This window comes from Archocentrus centrarchus, chromosome 13, assembly GCF_007364275.1.
Source record: "Archocentrus centrarchus isolate MPI-CPG fArcCen1 chromosome 13, fArcCen1, whole genome shotgun sequence".
Lineage (NCBI taxonomy): Eukaryota > Metazoa > Chordata > Actinopteri > Cichliformes > Cichlidae > Archocentrus > Archocentrus centrarchus.
Window position 1 is genome coordinate 17,106,770 of NC_044358.1, and position 15,824 is coordinate 17,122,593.

Below are 15,824 nucleotides of genomic sequence, written 5' to 3' on the forward strand. Positions count from 1 at the left end.
GAGCACTGCAAGAGCCCTGCAAAATGACCTCCAGCAGGCCACAAATGTGCATGTGTCTGCACAAACAGTTAGAAACCGACTCCATGAGGATGGTATGAGGGCCCGTCGTCCACAGATGGGGGTTGTGCTCACAGCCCAACACCGTGCAGGACGCTTGGCATTTGCCAGAGAACACCAGGATTGGCAAATTCGCCACTGGTGCCCTGTGCTCTTCACAGATGAAGGCAGGTTCACACCGAGCACATGTGACAGACGTGACAGAGTCTGGAGACGCCGTGGAAAGCCATCTGCTGCCTGCAATATCCTTCAGCATGACCGGTTTGGCAGTGGGTCAGTAATGGTGTGGGGTGGCATTTCTTTGGAGGGCCGCACAGCCCTGCATGTGCTCGCCAGAGGTAGCATGACTGCCATTAGGTACTAAGATGAGATCCTCAGACCCCTTGTGAGACCATATGCTGGTGCGGTTGGCCCTGGGTTCCTCCTAATGCAGGACAATGCTAGACCTCATGTGGCTGGAGTGTGTCAGCAGTTCCTGCAAGATGAAGGCATTGAAGCTATGGACTGGCCGCCTGTTCCTCCTTACTGCTAAAGGAGGCCGAGGAGTAACTAAACATTTGACACACTGAGCAGGTAAGTGTGGGAGGGACAGGAGAAGCAGCCGTGCTACTAGTGAGTCAGCTAAGAGCTACGCTAGTGAATCCCTAAAGACACACTAAGTTAATGTGAATATAATTTACAGGTGATTCAGCAGAGAGTGTGCTTTGGATAAAACGTGAAGATTACGGTATGAAATAAGTTTTTATCTAGAGATTTATAATTAATCAATTACAGAAACTGATAAGATACCACAGTGAGAGCACTCCCAAAGGACTCTATGAACTCGATGAATCATCATTTACCGCCTCACATCCTGACACTGATTTATCCCAGTGTTGACTCCATTATGGTCATCTTTTTGCAGTGTTTTTAGTTTCAAAGCTGATGTTTTAAGTGAGGTTTTAACTCAGTTCTGTGGACTGTATTACTATTACACCGAGGATGCTAAATCATTGGATTTTTACAATAAAAAAAAAGTTTTCTTCAGGGGAGTTTAGTTCAAAATTGCCCGATGTGTTTTGGTCAAATTTCTTTAGAGATGGTTGACTCTCTAATCTTAGTAATACCTCGTAAAGTTCTTGATGCAAGTCTGAATTTTAGCTCAGTGTTGCATTGGAGAACGTCATCCATCTCTCTCAATGTTTTGGACAGGGCTAAAAAGAAGAATTCAACACCAGACAAAGTTGAACCTGGCTAGAATATTGTCGCTGACAGGCTATTCTGAATTACACAGAGGATTTCCCTCCGTGCACAGCACCATTTCACCATCACTCATCACTCCATGTGTGGGTGAGTCCCACTAGGAATTTAATTTGTTTCCTGCAAATAGGTTACAATTCATAGGTGTGTTAGAGGATGTCTACTTGAGTTATTACACTCTTTCAAATGCCTGAAGCCATTAGACTTTTCATGAACTTGCACCAGCCTGCTGTGCTATTAGTACAGTGTAAATTTAGCACCTCAGTGCAGGCAAGATGCGTAAAGAGAGGAACATCTTCTGTTTTACAGTGTGCGTTTGAGCGATGGTAATGAGTTTTCCTTTATTAACATTTCAAATTTTCATTAGCTGAGCGTAATAAATATCGAGCCTTTCATAACCCACAGGTTTGCTAAAGCTTTTTTGGCTGTTACCAGTCACTCCCCATGTTTTGAGAATGAAACATTACAGCTGCAACTAATTTTTCAACCTGGCAAACAGCCAGTGGAAGAAAAGTCTAATTTTTCAACTTCAGGCTCAAGGTCTTTCAAAGACCTTTAGTAATGGTCAGCAAATTACTTAGTCCGCCAATTATTTAGCCGAGAGGGAAAAAAAGAAAAGAAAATGAATTGGTATTGATGTTGATATAACCCATTTATGCTTCATACCTCAAGATTTCCAGTTTTTCTTCCCTCTATCATAGTATGCCCATGATATTTTGCCCTCTTTTTGCTCCTGTGTTTCAGAGGTCAGAGCAAAGCTTGAGAAACAGATCATTCAGGCAAATATAAAAAAGTAAAGAGGTGAGTTTAAATGTGAGATATGTCTGTGCAGGAAACGTTTAAAAAGTAAACATTATTTTAAGAGTAATGACAAATTTTCATAATGCTTTTGAGAAAATTCATGCTGCTTTATAACCGTACCAGAGAGACTGCTCATATAGCACTTTGCCATCTTAGTCATGACATTAATGAACCTTTAACAACCTCATCATTTAAACATTACCTGGTTAGACTAAATCCTGCAATAGGTCCCAAATGAAAGTGAAAAGCAAAACATTTTCAAATATTAATACTTTTATGACAAAATAGAGCACATTGTACAGCATTAGTGATCATTTTTTTAAAAGACACCATCTCCCAGAAGAAACGATATGCTCCTCGATAAGGTAATAGATTATTATATAAATATACACTCATTCCCAAAATTAACAGCAACCATAACATGCAACTCAGTCATGAAAACACTCAAATATTCAGTCATGGACACACGCTCTTTATAACAGTTCAACATCAACAATACAAAAACATTTACATCTTTGAATTATTGATAATATTTCCATCACCCTACACACACACTGTACATACATACAGACATATTCATACAGGCTAGTTCGTGTGCTTAAATTTATTATAATTCTGTCTTTGCACTTTGCAGTTCGTCTTGACTTGCCGTGAAGTCATCCTTAAGCCATTTGTTGAAAACAGCAATGGGGTCGATGTTCCAGTGTTTATGGAAAGAGATGGGCACCTGGTGAGCTAAGAAGTCTCTGGCATAGTCCTCTGGGCGCGCCTGAAAGGTAAGATTAAGCACAGTAATTTATATTTGGAAGCTGTCTCAGGAGACTTTTTTGCAAGCTGAGAGTGGGAGAAAAGGTACGAAACCACGAGTTTCTATTTAGAAAACAGAGAAACTAACACTTATGATGTCTAATTATAGGTCATCCACGCTTGTGGTGTGTGGAGTCATTTGACATTTTACTGTCTCACGTTTTTGTAAATGTGAGAAATTACATAAAGCCATTTTGGAATATCAGAGTAGAAAATGCAGGTTTAAGTGCACTTTTAGATGTGAAGCAATCCCCCTCCCGAATCAGCAGGCCTATCGTTTCATGTCGAACTGCACAGCGTTTTATCCCTTGGCCCACATACTAGGGCAGTGCTCGCTGTTTTGATTGGTTCTAGTATTCAAAAGTCAGAACACTGGAGTGTCACAAGAAATGAGCGGCCTCTAAAGAGATGTGCCCATCTATGGACACATGATACCTCTCAGCATGATGTCTCACTTTACCCACAGACATACTTTTTGCCCCACATACAGTCTGCAGTGCTCTGGTCACCCTACCTGCACCCCACACCCCACTCGACCTCTCACATAAAAAAAAAAAAAAAAAACCCATCTGACTGTCAGTTGCAGAAGCAATAGCGTATGCTGAGGTAATCAAAGAAGCAGCGCAGCAATCAAACCACACCTGGACAATAAGAGGATGTGTTGGAAATCACCAACATGTATTCTGCACTCATTTTACTAAAGCAAGATTCTTCAGTGTCATTATGCTAGCATAACGAAACGACAGCTATGCTCTCTCACATGGTGCAAAAAAATTAAATTATATATATGAAGCATGACATTCAACCACTAAAAAAAAAAAAGGATTCTGCTCAGGAATGCAACTAAATAACCGTAATTTGGCATCTTAATCAAAAAAATAATGCGCTCTCCAATTTTTGGGCTTTTTGTTAAACAGTAAATTTGAAAATTTATGGATAACAACAATAACATGTTTTAGCATTCACAATATAATTTTGAATAAAGATCATACTGGTGGATTAATCATTAAAGAAACAAAAATAATTTTGGTATTTACCAATCTACTATCTTCATAGGCATACATTATATATAAACATATGTAGTTTTTGAGGATTTAAACAACCAGGCTGGACATAAGAATACTGCACATTAGGACTAAACATGAGTTATTCACAGACCATGTTTACATGGCTGTAAATGTGGAATTGAACAGTACAAGGATGCACTTTACAGATTATGAAATGTGCATAATTATATAAATATATGCATGAATATATGTGTGAGAGGTATTAACAGTTGGATGAAGCAGAATATTATTGCACATCTGAGTAAAGTGGACGTGTCCTTGAAGTGTCCGTGGACTGCTCCTACCCCTAAGTAAGCCCCGACCACATATAGAGAATCTGCTCATAGCTTTGGAGCTGACAGCCGGTTGCTAGTGGACATTTCAGTCTTGTATATTTGACACGCCGTGACATGTCAGTCAGCAGTGTCCTCCACTCCTGATCTACCTCTGCTAGTCTCTTCCTGTGTATATGCCCCTCTGCTGTCACCTAACCTGCCTGCCTAGGACCCCCTTCTTTGGGAATGTATTGATTACCATTCACCTCTGGTATTGTTGCTGAGATTCCTTTTTTTTTTTTTTTTTTTTACTGACACATGTACTTTTCCTACATACAAGTCAAAATGATGGCAGTGAACAAGGCCTCCCATAGGCCTGCAGTATTTCACACTGCATTTCTGCATGGCTTTAACATTCATATTGGTGATACTATAATTACCAGTTTCTGATTTGTAAGTGCAGTTCACATGAGCACCCATATTATAATTACAAGAGAGCTCAGCTTACCTAAATGAACCAGGGAAAACTATAGTAAATACAGGGCATGGCCAGCATCACAGTTTCAGAAGTACAAACACTAATGTGAATGATTTCACCACTCAGTAGCTTGAAATTACAGAATCTATGATAGGACATTACTTTAGCATATGCAGAGTCTAATCAACCAGAAAAACTAAAAAAAAAAAAAAGATCCTGCGTAGGTGTACGGGGCTTCAGAAAATCAGATATCAGCCAGTTCTCAGTCTGCCTCCGGATGATGAGGCTGAAATACCTATAATGAAATGTGGCTTACTTTGCACAGTCTGTTTCTTAAAAGTCATCACATATCTCACTGTAAAATCTCCTTTATATTAGACCTGAAGAGGTTTTTCATTAAAGAAAAAAGAACAAGAAAGAAAAGATTATTGACTTTTTAAAAAACCTCTTATTACTCTTGATACAAAAAGCATGTATTGTAAGAATATGATTACAACCTGGTGGAAGAGAGGACTGTGTGTGACGGGAAGTCCGAGAGCATTGAGGCACATTCCCAGCACCATGTCGTCTGGAGCGTCATTGCTGTAACACTTGCAGCCACTGCTGAGAAGTCGCACCACAGTTTCCCTGCTGAACACCATACTGCAGCAACACGGGAACATACCAAAGGCACGTAAGAGAGATGCATAACACAACTCAATTATCTGCAGTGTAAACAAGCAATTTAAAAAATAATAATATGTATATCTTTCAGCTATCCTTTTAAGGTTCATTATGCACATTTCATTTGATTGAGATGGAGAGCAACAGAACAGAGAGAAACTAAATTATGAGCTGAAAGTGAGTTAATTTTTTTCCCTGTAAATTGGCTCTGTGCAACAATGATATGACAATTCTATGAAAAGAGAAACAATTACACATGAAAAAAAAAAGAATATTACGCTGACAGAAGAATTGCTCATTGCTACTCAGAACAGTTTTTTTTTGGAGATATTACTTTCAGGAAACTGGCAGCTGTAGTGTTGTGAAGTGTCACAGCAACTGAAGTGTCCTTAAATTGACTTTCTCACACAGCTCACTCGCTGCTCAAGAGGTATCTAAAGTGCAGATTTGGCCAAATACAAGGTGAGATTTGCGCTGTTGAAATAAAAGCGAATTGCCACTTTTGCTTTTTGCCCACTTTGCAAGCTTACAGTTGATGTAATCGAAATGGCACTGAAATCAGATTTTTAATTAAATCCTGTATGTTCTTCCTTCACTCGTCTGATGATCAGTTGGGTTTTATTTTATATTTTTATTGAGTTCCTTTACAGCAATGCAGCCTCTAAACTCATTTCCCTCAGGGCAGCACCGCACTTTTAAACCGAATTGAAAGGGTTTATCTGTAAATTACAGATTGCAGTTTTTTTATTACACCCTTTATAGTTCCTCTTCTGCCCCTGAATCTTCCATCATCATCGTCATTCCCAGAGCATTTGAGCTGTGACTCTAACTCACCCACCACCTCCTGTGATGTAACTGTAGCCACCTTGGCTCAAGCCGTAGCCGTACCTCTCCCCCAGACTCACTGGTTCAGAGGAGTCGTAACAGCTCAGCAAGGCTTGCAGTCTGGGGATGCTGGAGAAAGAACAGATCAAACTAATCACACACTCATCATCATCATCATGCACACATGCCTATGCCTCTACACCCGAGAAACTATCTATCTAGAGGCTGAATTAACTGTGCTCCCTCAGGCTACTTTACACAGCCAGAGGCTTCCAAATGAAGAGGAAACCTGACAGAAAGTAAAGCCAGCTGGACATCAAGTTAGGTGCTAAGCTTTTTAGATGTTTGACAGGATGGGAATATCTCTGGAACTCATTCTTCCAAACTGACTTCATTCCATGTGTCTCTCTCTTTCAACCCATTCGAGGCTATGACAGATTCTGGTAGAAAATTTGAATAAACGTCAGTCAAACATCGAGATGAATGAAAATGTGGAGTTTAAGCCATGAAAGACTCTCTCTGTTGGAAAAAAAGGCATTTCCAGATCACAGGAACGTACCTGATTAGTGTATCATCATCCACAATAAGCAGCCACTTGGTGTCCGGGACAGCGCTGCTTAGAAACCTTTGAAGGATTGCAAATGTTTTCCCACAGTGGCCTGCAAATACAGACATGCTATCAACAGAATGGCCAGTATGACTTAATCACATATTGAGCCTCTGGTTTACGAAGATGAATGACCCCGTTTGGAAGAAAATCACAGTTGGTATAAGCAGTTATTTACATGCACAGATGCCTTCATGCACAAAAAAAGCAGGCACGGGGCAGTAGCAGCAAAAATTATAGTCATTTATTATTTGGACTGGATTTGAAAGGAAGGAAGCAAAGCCAGTGGTCGCATTTGTTAACTGCAGAAAGCTACAGGAAAAGCATTGTTGAACCTGGGGAAAGCACACGAGACTTTTTTTTCAAGCTACTATTGTGTAACAAGTTACTAATTAGGATTTTATTCTCTTGATAGCCTTTGAGGAGGCAGTAAAAATAAGCACGGCTATAGCACCCAAATTTATGCTTTTTAATTGTAGCTTTTGTTTGTATTTCAGCATTAACTCGACAGTGCTGTGCATCGTTAGTGCGAACAAGCAGCAGTTCTGCATTCTGCCCAAAAGTGCGTTTGGCTGTAAACGCGCACGTCGGCGAGTGTGCGGGTCAAACAAGTGACCTCAAATTTAAAGAGCTCTCACTAAAAGCGATTCACCTTTTCGAGATTTATATCGCAAAGCAACAAATAAAACGCTCTCTGAGTTTTTCAGTGCAAAGATGTGTCTTACAAAGCTTTGTGTGCCAAAAAAAAGAAAGAGCCCTTGTCTCCGTTCTGACATCTCAAAGAAAAAAATAAGGTATGTTTGGAATGATGAGCCAGGAAGATCAAACTTTTACTGTGGCATGTTTGACATGACGGCCAGATGGAACAAAATTTTCTGCCAACTCCTGAAAACAAAAACAGTGATGTGGAAGTAAACAACAAATACAAAGAAATATGCCCATCAGAATCCAAATACGGTGCACCATCAGGGCTGAGAGCTGAGACGTGGAAATCTCTGGTGGCAAGCAGCGCAAAGAATACTGAGGCCTTAGTGTTTTATTTATAAGGCACCCAAGGTGTTTTTGCTAGTATCTGAATATAGAATAAGGAGGGACACCTTGAACTGCTGACAGGAATAAAATCCAAAAACACAGTGATCTCTGGTAATCTCATATCTTGTAGGAGGAGTTTAGTGAAGATCAGGGTCGTGGATAGATGGTTTTCTTCTTCATGTTTCATGCAGTATGTGTCTTTGGAAGAAAGGAGAGAATGACCACAGCTACATTTATACAAACACAATACTACAGAAAGTTTCTCTTTGGCCCAGAATTGACTTTTTTTTTTTTTTTTTTAGCTATTTGCTCACACTTGGCCGAGAATCGTACGCGGACTTGCTTGATAAAGTTTGTATGCCACTTTTCCATTTCAAGGTCTTGCGTCATTCTCTGCCTGACTTGCTCAGACTATATAAATCTTTAACCTCAGCCTGTTGAGTGTATTTTTCCATTTTCAAAATAAATGTATATTGTAAAGATGTGGGTTTTCGTATTTCTTTGCGGCTACAGACAGCTGCATGATGAGCTCGACACTCCTGAGTTGGGTGAATTCTTGTTTTTAAGGACAGCGTGAATGAATTTCCTTTATGCCTGTTTTTACACTGGAGTCTGTCTGGCAGTCTGTGCCTGTTTATTTGATAAATGTGACTGCTTATGCTGCATTTCATTTTCTTTGTGCACATATAAATGCATGATATGGTTTTGGGATTAGCTCAGGGGGCACAGGCAACAATGGTGGTGATGAACACAGACTCTTGACATATTGATGTCTGATGATGATGAACTTCAAGGATGCTCTCAGCAATCATTAGCATAAACTTTCAAGCCCTGGGAAAGAAGCGGAGAGAAATAAGCAAAAGAAATGGAAAAACATTTCTTATGTCCCGATCATCTCATCCTGTCTTTAAGTCAGATAAATGCATTTTTATTTGCTTTTTATGTATCACTTCACTGCATGTTTAGCTTATTACTGTAATGGCAAGTGTCTTCATGTCCATAAGTGACTGACATGGTTGCATATTTCTAAATAGAGACATTGTAAATCAATGTTTTTTTTTTTTTTCTGTTGTCATGGTTTTATTTAATACTGGGCCAATCTCATTTAAAATATTTTCCTAGATCTTTTACATCGCACTCAAATCACTGCACAAATCCAATGTCCCGTACATCCTTCAGGATGTAAATCCTATTATTAGTTCTGTTTGACTGACATTATTCACTGACAGTAGCTTAAGTATCTGGCTGTTTACCAAAACCAGAGCTGCTCCTGCCTTGATGATGGACTGTGGACTGCTGCCATCACAAGATTGTTGCCTCCCAAAAGCAAACTGGCATGCAGCAGAAGGCAAAATTATAGGGAAGGAGACACTTTCTTCTAGATTATCCGGGAGAAACACATGGCCAACACTGCCCTCAAAATACTAATATCAGTTACTGGCTGAGAGAAGCAGGGCCCTGGCTTTTACTTGAACAAGGTGTCAAACTCAGCGGCAAGTAACACCTCTCAACTCTTGGTACCTGAGGTAATACAGGTAATGTGTCGACTTATCCAAAACAATAGATGCCATGAGAATCCCGACAACTTCAATTTGAGTTTTTTTTTTGTCAGAGCACAATCAGCTGCAGGCCTGTCAGCCTGGCTGTATGCAGATTGTGAATGGTCTCTTGCCCTTAATGTTCTATTGTATAGAAAGAAACTGTCATGAAAAACAGTTGTGAAAAATGTGACATATTAATTCTGCTTTAGTGTAATAATTAAATGGAGGGTCATCAAACAAATGGATTAGTAACTGCAGCACTTACAACACACACTGCAGTTACTAATCCATTTACATCTACTTTTGCCTACCTACTAAACCTAGGACAGTTTGTAGTTTTAGACCCACATTTGCATATTTGATTGGAAGTGAATCTGTTGTTTTGGCCTTAAAATTTAAGGATAACTCATCATTAATTTTCTAGGCTAGCTTAGATGAGTTCTATATACAACAGTACACTGTAAACCCAGATTTTGATTCCACTTAAAAATACTGACTTAATATTACTTAAAATTGCCTAATAAGTAATATGAACATTACTTATTAACTCTGAGTAGACTGTACATTTTGATGGTCTATCTTATTGTAATCATGTGTTTGAGTTCAAACAACTTAATATCATCAAGTATCAACAGACTGGATTAACAAGCAGCAGCATGGTGACATGATGGTTAGCACTGCTGCCTCACAGGTAGAATGCTGTCTAGAAGCTCTGGGTTCAAGTCCACCTTGGCCCAGGCCTCTTGCTGTGTGGAGTTTGAAATAGCAGATATTTGGTCCTTTTGTTTGGTTTTTGTTCACTACGCTCTCTCATATAGTTTTTTATTGTTGTTGGACAAATGTTATTTGTTAATGTACTGGCATTCAGCAGGGCTGAGTTTTATCATGTTTGTTTATTTACCAAATTTAAACAGACACAGTTCGACACTGTAAAAAATATTTTTGTTACCGGGCAGCACGGTGGCGTGGTGGTTAGCACTGCTGCCTCACAGCTAGAATAGCTATCTGATAGTCTGGGTTTGATTTCACCTTGGCCCGGGGCTCTTGCTGTGTGGAGTTTGTATGTTCTCCCTGTGTCTGTATGGGTTTCCTCCCACAATACGAAGACGCCCAGTTACTGGGGTTAGGTTAATTGGTCACTGTAAATTGCCCACAGGTGTGAATGGTTGTCTGTGTCAGCCCTACAACAGGCTGGTGACCTGTATGGGGTGTATCCTGCATCTTACTGCCTTGTCAGCTGGGATAGGCTCCAGCCCCCCGCCAACCATGAAAAGGATAGGGGGATTGACTGATCAAAAGACATTTATTTTTTCATGAACTATAAAAGTTAAGTTTGGTCAATTAGAACATACAATTGAGTTCAACTGGAAATGGAGTCGTGCTTACTTAGCAGGCTGAGTTAAATAAATGGGTGGTGATTGCTTAAACTAAGTCTCTTCAGTTACTGAAACTCTGTTATTAGTACATTCAACTTAGATCTTTCATTCCATCCCAAAATGTCTCGAGTACACTGAACATAGTCCCCTGCATTATTCAACTGTTTCATTACTTAAAAAATTTAAGGCAACGAGTTACCTTGGTTTTTTAAAGTAGATTCAACTTATCCGGGTTTACAGTGCAGGCAACACATTTAGTTTTTTAACACTGATCGTGTCACATTGGACTGTATGAATTCAGACATGAGGCTGACTGGACAACCAGAAGACCTTTCAGTATTTCATAACACACCATCATTAAGACATGCGCATAATATGCGGGGGGATAGGGGGTTTATGCCCCCCCCCCCCCCCCAAATAATCTGATCCAATCACTAAACCCCCCCCCCCCAATAAAGTAATTGCTGAAAATGACATGAAGGGTTTTAGCCTGCTCTTGTTTAATTACTAATGGCTATATTTGTGGAATTGTGTCGTAATATCTCCTAGCAAAATTATAGTGCACCATTTGGAAAATTGAGAAATTTAGGTGTGTCATATAATAGATTCTAAAAGTGTAAAATATTTGTTACTGATGGAAGAAATGTGAAAAATGTAAGCCTTTTCTTAATTGTTGAAGGTGCAGAGTAAATCCAAAGAAAGTTAAATAAATACATAGTAAAAGCATTACAATGTATTTCTAATATGGTTAACCCAAAATCTGAATCCTGAAGTAAATGATTTAATAAATAAATAAATAGGCAGAGAGCCCCCCCCCCTCTTCATTTAAACCACATCTCTATCAGTAAAGTCAGCATGACTTATGAGTATAGTATGAACATTTTTACACTTACAGTTGCCCCTAAGCAGACATTCGCCATACAGTACAGTCAGGTAGTGGCATGTTTAATGATTTCTCTTGGATTTTAATTTTTCTAAATCGATGTGGTTTTACTGTTTCAAGGGAATTGAACGCAGATTACTTTCACTATAATGTGGCCCTACTGCAAACAGCTGTGCATTAGCAATGCATAATAAGTTGCTGAGTGCACTGAGGTGGCCCAGGGGACTGTACTGTCACCTTCTGTTACTCTTCACATACACGACCTCCGACTTTACACCTGTTATGTCACCTCAAGAAGTTGTGCAGTTAAGACTTCACTACTGTGAGATGTTTGGTTCTGCTCTTTCCCCCATCAGCATAAGTAAATTTAACAAGATGCAGTTTTGTTTAGGTAAGAATTATATATTCTGCTTGTGGAGTCATTTTAAACCCCAATGCAAGTCACAGAACCAACAGAGGCATCAGCATGATAGAAATCCAGAAAGTCCTTTAATCTGATTTGCATAACATTTTTTTTTAACTGTATAAAATTTATTTAAAGAAACCGAAATAATTTCAGTCTGAAGTCTGAGAGCATTGGCAGTCCAGAAGAACTATTTGTTTAGTGTTAGAAAAGCAAAGGCTGTGTGGTATTGGATTTGTTAAAAAGCAAGAAGTGTGTGAGACCTGCCACTATCCACAACGAGGAGGTAGAGATGAGGCGGCTCTCAAGTACGGGGCTTGCATATCAAACAACCAACTGGGCTGATAAGAGAGTAACTTGACTAGAAAAGGTTGGCTTTTATTCTTTGCAAGGCTCAGATCTGCGTCAGACTAGTACAAATTTACCAGTAAGTAGCCAGTGGCAGTTTGCATCCATAGAGCGAGAGGTTGCAAAAGACATCCTTGTTAAAAGTACTGAGCCACCCGGAGCCAGTAACTGAAGGGAGGCCCGCGTCTACGCTGGATTCTTTGAACAAGTTTGACCTACAGTGGAGTTAAACTGGCAACAGCCGATGCAACATCCCATTAAGGTGCAGAACGAGAAGTCATCGGTGTCGTTGTGTGCCGATGGCTATGAGGCTGTAGAATAATTTTTGCCCAAATGGACCTTGCCTCAAGCAAGCAGAAAGGCACTGAAGCAGAGAATGTGTGCTGTCTTTGTAAACTACCCTGGATTGCTTTGTGCACTCTTCATGTCTATGTACTGTATATTGGTGCACATGTTTCTGATTACCATACACTGCATGATGCATTCAATAATTCTATAGGAGTTGGTTCATGACATGTTTTCTCTGCAGGTTCTGGTTCCAGTCACTGCACTGTAGAGTGATAAAAAGAAGTACATTTTTGTGGCTGTATCTCTAAAAGGTGAAAATAGAAAAATTCTTGATTTAAAAAATGAAGGACTACAAATAAATTGGCTGAGATATCTTGCAAAAAAAGACAAGTTCACTCAGAAATGACAAGAGCTTTAGTATGGAAGTATATGCAGTAAGTAGGGGACTATGCTATACTGCCACACTGAAAATAATTATCACTTCTATGCACACTATATTGCATTTCAGCTAGGTGTAATGGTAGAACAACAATATACACATCCATCTATCCATGTACACACCAGCTCTGCATCATTTAGCTCAACAACATCCTCCAGTTTTTCCCTTAGGAAAAGCTGGAGGATGTTGTTGGATTAAAGTCTCTCCTGGGGGATCACAATGCTTTCCGTCCACATGAGGATGTATTTTTCTTGCAGAGAAACCAGGTCTGCCCCAGAGTCTCCTCCCAGTCAATCAAGTCTGGTGCACCTCCTGTGGGAGCCGCCTTTGAGCTTTGTTACTAAGTGTAGCCAGTTGTTGTTAACCACCGAACACCTGCCGGACTGTTTTCTACAGTTTTACACTTCAGTTTTTTTTGTGAATATTTTTCCATATTCTGTAATTGTGTGCACATTATGCACCTTCTTGTTTGCACATGTGTGACATGTTACATGCTATTAAACTCATATAAATCTTGTCTAGAGGTTTGAATGAGGTTCTGGTGAAATGAAGACATCGTTTTTAAATATTTTAAGGTGTGTTTGCATTTTGGCTTTCTCGCAGAAAGTTAAATAGGTCAAAATCTGTCAGGGAGCACTTCTGATGCTTTCATATTAACACGAGTGGCACCGTGGTGCTCAAAACACACCGTATGAATAGCATGTATCGGAAACACGGGAGAATTTTGAAACAAAACATCATGGTATTCAAACTGGCTTAATTTTTTTGTGCTTGACCTTACCTTATATGCCATCAGTTCTACTACAAATCAACTTTGGATGACCTGTGGACCAACTTATCCTACACAAGCTCTAAATGGAGATCTGATTGAAACAGGTAAAACAGGAAATTGTCTAGACAGCTGAAAGTCATACAGAAATGTTGCTCAGAATTTGGATTCTAATAAAGTTCATTTGTATAGTACTTAATAAAACTGGCATTACACAGTGCTTCCCAGAAACACAGAATAAACAAAAATAAGTCACTTTGCAATGTGATTCCATTGTAAAGAGTAAATTAAACATAAAAAAAATAACAAAAGTTCAAAGAATAAGTTGGAAGAAGCTAAGAATGTCAAATCTATAAAAGCTACGTTACAATTTACAAAAATAGCCTTACAAATTTGCCTTACTGATACAAATGCAGTGATTTAAAAGCAAGCCAGAGTTCCTCAGGCAGGTCATCCCACAACTGAGGAGCCCTAACAGCAAACGCTCAATTGCCTTTTGTCTTTAAGCGTGTAGTGGGAACAGTTAACAACTTCCTGCCTGAGGAGCTGAGGCTGCACACTGGTTGGTATGGGAGTCTGAGTATGTAGTCTGGGGCCAGGCCATGAAAGGCTTTAAAAGTTATAAGTAAAATCTTAAAATCAATTCCAAAAGTAATGGGCAGAAAGTGTAGAGTCATTAAGGTTCTTGTAAGAAGCCTTGCTGCTGCATTTTCCACAATCTGAAGTCTATGTAATGCTTTCTGATTATTACCGGTAAAAAGATCAGTACAGTAATCTAACTGAGAGGAAATAAAAGCATGAACGACAATGTGAGTGTCACTAAACTGCAGAATTGATCATGTCTTCATGATAATCCTTAGGCGGTAGTAGGAGGACTGAGTGACTTTGCTTCTCAAAGGTGAGACAGGAATCGAATAGCATACCCAGGTTTCTGACAGCTGATTTCACATGAACTGGTAATAAAAAAAGGGAGGACTTGATACTTATGTGAAGCTTGTTTAAATCAATGATAAGAATTTCTCTTTAATTTTAATTTCACAATATCAGTTAGTTTGTAAGACTGGAGAGGTTTTCTTAAATCAGTGGATTTAATTAGGGTGACAGAACCATGTGTCATTGGCATAGCAGTGGAAAGATGTTATTTCTCTGTATAATGTGGCCAAGTGGTAGCATAAATAATTAAAAAAGGATAGGTGCCAGTACAGACCCCTGAGGGTCTCCACAGTACAGGAGTAAGGAGTGCTGCGGTCACCATAGAAACAAAAAGTTTTTTGATTGGTCAGATATGACCTAAACCACTGCAGAGCCATCCCAGTTGCACCAACTCAGCGGTGCATCCTCTTGATCAAAATTTTATGGCCTACTGTGTCAAATGCTGCACTTAAGCCAAGCAGCACAAGAACACAGCATTCACCAGTTCATTTGTTACTCTATAGTAAGCACAGACTCAGTACTGTGATGCTGCCTAAAACCTGACTGTTGTGATGTAAGGCTTCAAGAAGCTGTAGATGGTCTTCTGCAAAGGTTTTGCTCTAAAAAGTTACTTTGAGATTGGTCTGTAATTGTAGTCAGAAGGCCAGAGTTTTTGATGAGTGGTTGCACACAGGCTGGGATGCAGCCAGAGGACAGAGAACTATTAATTATTGAAGGCATTAAAGGGGCAGTGACATCCAAAACTTCAATTAAGCATGTTAAGAAATTAAGCATGCTGGTCTTTGGAAAACAGATACCTCATTATACAGTCCAGGAGACTATCTACACTGGATTTTATAGGATGTGTAGCCTGTAATCGTTTAAATAGTACTTGGTCATGAATTAAATGCTTGTACGGACTGAGCCGGCTTAAGATTAAAACTACTGCAGTGGTGGAATAACCCAACATTAGAATACCATCAGCTAAAAAGCAAATATTTGGAATAAAGACTTTAGTCATTAAATACTGACAGT

General features: G+C 39.5%; 1 protein-coding gene across 1 annotated transcript in view; it reads right to left on the reverse strand.

Annotated features, from left to right (window-relative positions):
* Positions 1 to 2,357: 2,357 nt before the first annotated feature.
* The window catches only part of b3glcta (beta 3-glucosyltransferase a), a 76,228-nt gene continuing 62,761 nt past the window's right edge, over positions 2,358 to 15,824 (reverse strand). The window contains exons 12-15 of the mRNA XM_030744592.1: positions 6,751 to 6,850; positions 6,201 to 6,320; positions 5,201 to 5,345; positions 2,358 to 2,866 (exon numbers count right to left, since the gene is read on the reverse strand). Of these exons, the coding sequence (XP_030600452.1) occupies positions 2,705 to 2,866; positions 5,201 to 5,345; positions 6,201 to 6,320; positions 6,751 to 6,850 (527 nt within the window). The 3' untranslated portion in view covers positions 2,358 to 2,704. The remainder of the gene's footprint in view (positions 2,867 to 5,200; positions 5,346 to 6,200; positions 6,321 to 6,750; positions 6,851 to 15,824) is intronic.